This window comes from Pundamilia nyererei, unplaced genomic scaffold, assembly GCF_000239375.1.
Source record: "Pundamilia nyererei isolate P.nyererei 1_Seehausen unplaced genomic scaffold, PunNye1.0 scaffold00050, whole genome shotgun sequence".
Classification (NCBI taxonomy): Eukaryota; Metazoa; Chordata; class Actinopteri; order Cichliformes; family Cichlidae; genus Pundamilia; species Pundamilia nyererei.
In genome coordinates, this window is record NW_005187451.1 from 998,174 (window position 1) to 1,006,173 (window position 8,000).

The window sequence follows — 8,000 nt, forward strand, 5'->3', positions numbered from 1 at the left end:
ATTCTGTAATATCTGATTCTATTACATTTGGTTTCAAATGTAACCAAAAGGTAGATGATGTATGAACATACAGGAAGTAGAAGAGAATGTTGCTCTGGATAGGAAGAACTTATGCTGCTCTATTTTCTAGCTTTCCCGTCAAGCGCTTTGGGTGCCTAGAAAAGCGCTATATAAATCCAATCCATTATTATTATTTTCTCACACACACACACACACACACACTTTTAAAAAGGGCACACCACACAGCACAGTGAACATGTAGCCACAGTGGATACATAAACAAAAGCATTCATATGTTGTCATGCATCAATACAAGCATGCATTAGCTAATGCAGTATAAAGTCCACTTCACTGCAGGACCGGTGAGTAAACCGCTTGAGATTCTAAAAATGCAGAAAGTGGTGGGTGACCTTCATGCCTTATTCTAAGGGTAAGTTGTCGATCCATGCTCAAACTACTGAGGTGATGTGCTGCTGCAAAAATAAAGGTGTTTTACCTACTGTACCTGCAATGATACGAAACCAGCCGGTGCACAGCTCCTCAGCCATCAGTAGCTCTCTCCATGGACCCCGCTGCTCTCACTCCAGCCAGGCAGAGGGATGAGAAGGAAGACAACAAACATGGACAACGACGGTTCACCGGAAAGAGAAGAGGGAGATGAGGATGAATATTTACCAAAGGCTACCGTATAACTAATAAACAAAGGTCTTTGGAGAACACAAATGTACACTGATGCTGACAACTGCAAGTGTACTCGCGAAGCAATGCACGCAACCTGTGGAGAATAGTAATGGGGCACGGTAGCCTCAGCCTGCGAGTACAGATTTGTCAAGCACTGAAGGTCAACGTGTCCTATGGGAATGGTTTCATCGAATTCTGCCTAAGTCCTGCAGTGCAGAAGACAGCATATGCATCTTAATCATGCAACTGTTTCATCTGCAATTTATTATTGTGATTTCCAACAGGGGAAAGATTCAGCATTTCAAAAATGTCTAAATTAGCCTGTTTAGATTTGAGATACTGAACGCTTTGACAGATTCACAGACTAACCAAAACTAATAAACTACAGTTTCAAGTTAAACTATAAAGTACAAACATATATAGATATAAAAGATGTGCAGAGTAAATTTGTCCATCATTCTAAAACATGGCCCCCAAGCTTGATTAGCTACATTTTTTCTCTCTTCCAGTTTAAGTGGATCCTAATTGGCATGTGGCAATCTCAGGTGAACTGACAGGTTGAACTTGCTTCAAACTCCAAAAGTGCACATGCTAGTGGTGCCACCTACTGGTCACTTAAACACAGTACTTTATTCTCCATAAAATACCTCTCGACCCCTCTGTTCCACATAGACTTGCACCTGCGTGGTGTGTGATTAGTCATAAAATATGAGCAGTAACAAGGTAACAAAGTAAGACACAATTATGAAACAATAGATCGACAAAAGGGATGCAGACATGATCACATGTAGGCTCACACCTACAGTAATAGTTCCAGTAACAACAGCTGATCACACGAACATCTATTTCATTTTAAACGTTATGATTAAAACGGAGGTGACAGCACTGACACAGTGCTGCAAAGTCCTGAGCCTTGTAAATGTCTCTTCTTAGAGCAGAGCAGTCTGTTAAGAGTTTGGATAAACAGTGCTAACTACTCAAATATAGACTATGAGCAAGAAAGCTCTTTCTGGCACATTTGGTTTACGTCCCAGATGGCAGCAAGCTGCAGAAGATAGAGAAAATAATTCTTCCTCAACCCTCTTCACCCCATCTATCCTTCCCACCACCCTCTGCACCGTTTCTGCTCTGTATGTGCATCTACCCCTACCCACTAACAAACACTCATCGCTTCCCTCCCTCTGACCTACTTTCTCGCCACCTTTGCTCATGCCTTTCGCCTGCTGGGTGCAGTATTGCTCTAAATCTGGGTATTTTTCAAAAATGTCTCTGCATCTGCCTGCAGGTCCAAAACTGTCCACGCCACCAGCAAAAACCCACAAGAAAAATGCAAATGGGTCATCGCTGTTACTATACGGATAGAGCATAGAGGCTACATTTAGTAGAAAACTGCTGTTCTTTTAGTCAAGCAAGAAACCGCTGGGACGGTGAGGCTGAACTGCTTATCATACATCAAATACGTTCTAGTTCTATCGTCAGTGTCCCCAGTAAACAAAAATATCAATCCTGCACACGTTGTTCTTCTCTCTGCATCAGCAGCAGCTGGTTCCAGACCATTCTGTTGATTAGACAGTCAGTAATATTGACTGCATTTATGATACTTTACATATTATTTTCAAAAATCGAAAATGCATCACTACTCCACTGGAATGTGGGACATTAGTATAATCCAGTAGTATACACTATTTCCATGAAAAAGCATGCACATGGCCATACTGGGGAAACATTTTTTTAAATCATCTTATATATATATTTTTAAGTGTAGGCTGAATTCCAAACATCGCACCAGACTCTTGTAAAAATAACAGCTGTTCATGGAGACTCTCTCATTTTCTGCCTAACACAATATTGCCTATGGATTTCATCGGCACCATTCTACATGAGTCCCTCGTCACCTTTTACCTACCTGGAACAGCATTTGCTGCACCTGAGGCATGTCAACACAGAGCGGGAGTATCACAGATATGATGGCTCTCGGTTAAAAACATCTATAGTGGGAATTCCCTTTGCTCATGCTGCAACAGTCACGTTTCACGGCCCAAGGCCTCGTGCCATTTCCCCGCACACTGCTGAAGAAACATCCCTGCAAACCTCCACCCTCCACTCCAAAGTGCTCTGATGAGGGACGGTGATTAGCCTGCACTCATTAAATGTAAACAAACAGCCAGCAGTGAGTGCAGCCGAATCAAAACAACATTCCACTCGGTGAGAGGGAGAGGCGGGAAGGGCGATAAGGTGTGGCGAGGACAGTGTGCCATGTTGTGTGCCTACGTGCCATTCAGCCACTCACAATGCTCTCAGTCTGTTAGTACCACCAGCCAGACACGCTGTGTTTTGTCATTACCCCAGTCACACATACACATTAGATGATGAAAGATTGTGTGATTAGCAGACACTTCCTGATTACTTGATTACACTGGGGAGGCTGACTAACAGCTCATGGGTGAATCTGTCTTGTTTAGTCTGATGCCACTGGGGCTATTATCTAAAGCCAAGTTAGAATAAAACACATGTATTCCAGTATTTCTCTTCTGTATGCTACATCATTTTTGGTGTCGGGTCAGTGGAATAAATATCTGTTCGATTGTTAGACTGGTATGCGTGTATACTTTATGTGCAAGCCAAAACTCAAATTCACTTCATAGTTTAGCCTGAAAATCTACGCAGTTGTCTTCTCGCTGCATTCCTGCTAACCCGAAACCCCTTCCCGAGTCAACCCCCTGCTAGAGGCCCCCATTAAAACCCAGTTCTCTCTTCAGCCTGAGAACAGGGGATGGAAGAGATGAGCTCATGTCTCTGATCCTGAACTGGTCAGCTCTGCCGTCTACCTAATGGTCTCCAGGATGTCAACACTGGTGTGTCCTTCTTATTCACACCAATGATCATCTTCACAGAGGCCCCAGACCTAAATAAACACAGAGCAAACTTGCTGTACGATCAGCTTATATCTATAAACAGTGGAGCGGTTTAAATTAGGCCACTCCCAAGAGTACCGTACTTTGCTTGGACAGCCAGGCTGAGATGACAGAATGGAGCCAGATGAACTCACTGAAGGGGGTTTCAAAGGACTATTTCACACAACGGCAGAAATAGCACAGATGCAACTTCTATACTGTCCGACTCTTTGGATAATTTAAACAGACTACATCTTTAACTTGCATTACATTTATTTGGAGGCTTTGGCTCTACGTAAGAGATCCGCATCCTTCATTAAGGAGACTTTGAGCTAAAAACTCACGAATGAAATCCACAGTTTAATACATACTTACAGTTGGGGAAAAAGACAGAATTTGCCTACGCTTGCTTACTGGCTCACTCTATTTTGGTGTGACACCCACAAGGATGCGTCGAATATAGGTTTTGTGTGTTTTTCTGTGTGTGTGTGTAGAATCTGTGATGTGCTGATAGGAGCCAGGATGGGCCTCCCAATGACGCATTTAACTGGAGCTATAATTTATGAAGCATCTTAAAATAGTAGTTAAAAAAAGAACTTCTGGATCTTACAACGCTTCAGAGGGAGAAGAATTAACTTACTTCCTGACTTAGGACAACGACAAACTCACAAAGTCACAAACCCAGTAATCAAAGTAACATTCCTGCTCAACAAAGCACAAACCAGGTTCTCCACAGTCACTTCAGTTCTCTAGTCCCTGGAAAAAAAGGTGATCGATATCACCGTATGAGTCATCAACTAAATACTTGTAAGGTGGAGTCTGCCTGTGGGTGGCTGGGTAATCCCATTTAATCATTCTCAGCAACATTTTACCGTAGTTTCATTAGATGAACAATACTAGGGTACCTCACTAATCCAAGACTCACTCGGGAAACTTAAGACAGTATTTACAAAATGTATGCGCACAGAGAGAGAGCTTACTGTATGTTGCAGTCATTAATAACCATTTCATCTACTGTCATGGACCGAGAGGAGGGCCGGAAATAAATACAGAGAAGAGCAACAAAGGAGGGTTGGTGATAACTGCTGTACCCGCTATAAAAGCTTCCAAAACCAAAGATAACACATGCCAAACAACTCCACATGTCAAAAAGTCTGATGTAGGGCTGGGTATCGTCACTGATTTCTAGAATCGATTCGATTTCGACAGTAAACGATTTTTAGACAGTAAACTGTTCTTGAAGTAGAGAGAGAGAGAGAGCTGTGCATGAAGTGTGATCATGTGTTATCATGGTAGAAGCGAAACAGCAAAGGTCAGAGGGAATTCATGACGATGCTTATGAAGCGTAGTTTGGATCTTCTTTTGCTGCTGGTTCAGTCAATATTGTTTGGAGAGATCAAACCTGCAGCTTCAGAATCAGCACAAAAAGGGCGTAAACACAAAGCGCCCACCGACGCTTCAAAATCAGCGAGCTGTCGGCTTTCAGCCCCGACCGTGTCCGTGGCGTCGGGTGAGGAAGGCGACATCTCACTGATTCTGATGCGTCGGCGGGTCCGCGCTTTGTGTTTACGTCTTTGTGCAGAATCCGTGTTCCTGCTCTCATTTACTGTTTTAGCTGTTTGGTGGTTGTTGAAATTTTGTGAGCTTTAACCTGAGATTCTGGCGATTCGGGCAAAATAAATTTATATTAAATGGTAAATGGCCTGTATTTGTATAGCGCTTTACTAGTCTCCAAGGACCCCAAAGCGCTTTACACATCCAGTCATCCACCCATTCACACACTGGTGATGGCAGCTACATTGTAGCCACAGCCGCCCTGGGGCGCACTGACAGAGGCGAGGCTGCCGGACACTGGCGCCACCGGGCCCTCTGACCACCACCAGTAGGCAGTAGGTGAAGTGTCTTGCCCAAGGACACAACGACCAAGCCTGTCCAAGCCGGGGCTCGAACCAGCAACCTTCCGATTACAAGGCGAACTCCGACTCTTGAGCCACGATCTTTACCCAATTTTTAAAAAAAAAAATCGATTCAGGATTTTAATGAATCGATATCACGTTATTCAAGCTAGAATCAAAACCCACCCCCAGTCTGATGGCAAGAAAGCTAGTACTCTAGCCAACACTAGCATTTCCTAGCTCCTTCCACTCTGCTGAGGAAAAATAATTTACTGTTTACTTTATCTGTACCAAATACAACTATGGGACAGCAGTTATTGAGCTTGGCTATTCCCAGTTCACGCTGAACTGGCTGTTATACCAATTCCCACTATAGGTTTTAATAAATGTACGCTGACAGTGGATTGCAGCAGCTCGTGGTATACATGCTGCACCAGAGCTGCTGCCTCAGCTTCGTGTCCTGATGCTGCTGGTTGGTTCTGAACGTCCTGATGTTGCTGACAGACGCTTTCTTTTTATTGATCCGTCTATTCTGTGCTCCTGAGGAGGCAAAAAGAAACTCAGACATAATAATATCAGCCCCTGAAGTCTTTGCCTCCCTTTGGTTGCCATGGCTACAGAATTCGCCACAACAGCAAGCTGAAAATGTTGAACCACGAACGCCGAGAGCAGTCTCGTACGGCTGTGCCTGCTCGACAGGGCAAAGGCCCGGGACACTCTTGGTGATCTTAGCGTTTGCTATCACGTTGCCTTTGAAGACGATGGATGCAGATGCTTGCTGTCAAAGCATTTTTACAAGATTCCTTCTGTGACATTTGACAGCAGCGCTGTGCCAGCCTGCAATGTGTCATCCTGTGTTCAAGCGCAGCAAAAGTTGCTCCAAGATCTCGACTCCTTTCCACGACTGAAAGTGACACACCACAAGGGAGGCGAGTCTACTTATCTATATATAAATACACATCACATACTTGCGTCTGCCGTTACACTGGCATACAAAGGCGCATACATAGCTCTGTGTTACTTATCACCGACTTGTTTCACAGAAGCTCCTGTGTGTCAAAAAATAAAGCACACTCTTCTTCACAGAAAGCCACAGCTCACCCACGCACACACAGCTCACCCAAACTCCTCACTTCCAGTAAATTCTCTACCTTTAAACTCTCAGAGGATCCTGGGGACATTTTGTGCCAGTCCTTTAATTTTCATCCTATTTTGGCTGTGCTGAATGAATAGCTCATATTTACTAGAAGATTTAAAAAAAATAAAAAATTTTGTCTCAGCTCCTTAAAATATCTAAAAATGGCTAAGCTACGCAAAACCGCCACATTTCAGGCCAAAAAATGACCACATTTATGTTGACATCAACTAATGCACTCCTTTATGTTAAAATTTTATTTTGGATTACTGTCCACCAGGTGGCGCTACTTTTTACCATTCAAAGCAAGCAGCAAAATGTCACACTTTTTCTGTTTTCTGCAAGGGAAATGATAAGTGTGCCATCATTGATGTTAGATAATGGTGTGTGTGTTTGAGCGTGTATTCATATCTCTGCGGGGACCAAAATACCACCTTCAAGCCTTTTCTCTTCGAAGGCCACACTCTGCGTTTCAAGCTCATTTAATAACAGTAAATGATGAGTAACCTTTCAGAGCTTGAAAAATATCTCAACATCAAGAACCAAAACAAAATTGGACTTTATATTGGTTCTCGTTTAAGTAGTTTGTGCAGCTGGACTGCAGCCACGGTTAGAAGTCTGAGCAGTAGTGCAAGACTTTACAGCACAAAGGAGGCTCTGGAAATGATCGTGCACTGTAAGTGTGAAGACGGCACCTCATCCTCCTCTGAGGAGTCCGAGGCTGACATGGAGGAGGCATCAGAGGTAGAAACAGACCAGCTGAAGTTCAACTGACCCATCTGAAGGTGAGAGTGGAGAGGAGACGGTTGAAGCAGTGACAGGTCGGACTGACTCCATATCTTAGTCTCCTGCAAAAACTGTAATGCTCTGCTACGTCCCAGCAGCCAGAGGTTTGATCCCGGGACCTACACAACACCATGCCACCGGCTACGCACCACTGTGATGGACGAAATCCTGCAGTAAATTGTGACCTGGACAAACCTGCACAGGAAACACTCAGTAGCTTATGTGGAACTATAGGCCATGCTCATTTTGGACAATGTTTACAGGGCAAAAAAAATGAATCAGTTCAAATCTGCAGGGTGCTGCTGCGAGCCACTCTCATCATCAAACTTAAGGGCAGTGTGACTTTTGCACAGACAGAGAAGAGACGAGCTGGCAGCACCATATGGAAACCTTGATTGCAAAGACAGCAGTCTGTCCATTTGCTCCACGTAGAGCTACGTAAACACACGGGCCTTTATATGGTTAAAATATGATTAAATATATTTAATAGTTGCATTTACTCTGAAGTAGTTTTAAAAGACAGTCATTTAAAGTGGGAAAAAATATTACATCATAGTATTTTTACAGCAGTTTTTGCGAAGCTGCCATTTTTTGTCCTTAGGATCACAA

At 43.5% G+C, this 8,000-nt stretch overlaps 1 protein-coding gene across 3 annotated transcripts in view; it reads right to left on the minus strand.

Annotated features, from left to right (window-relative positions):
• The window catches only part of sgip1a (SH3GL interacting endocytic adaptor 1a), a 77,480-nt gene that overhangs the window by 65,245 nt on the left and 4,235 nt on the right, over positions 1-8,000 (minus strand). For all 3 annotated transcript variants that reach the window (XM_013910876.1, XM_013910875.1, XM_013910874.1), the window contains exon 2: positions 497-581. In XM_013910876.1, the coding sequence (XP_013766330.1) occupies positions 497-548 (52 nt within the window). In that variant the 5' untranslated portion in view covers positions 549-581. The remainder of the gene's footprint in view (positions 1-496; positions 582-8,000) is intronic.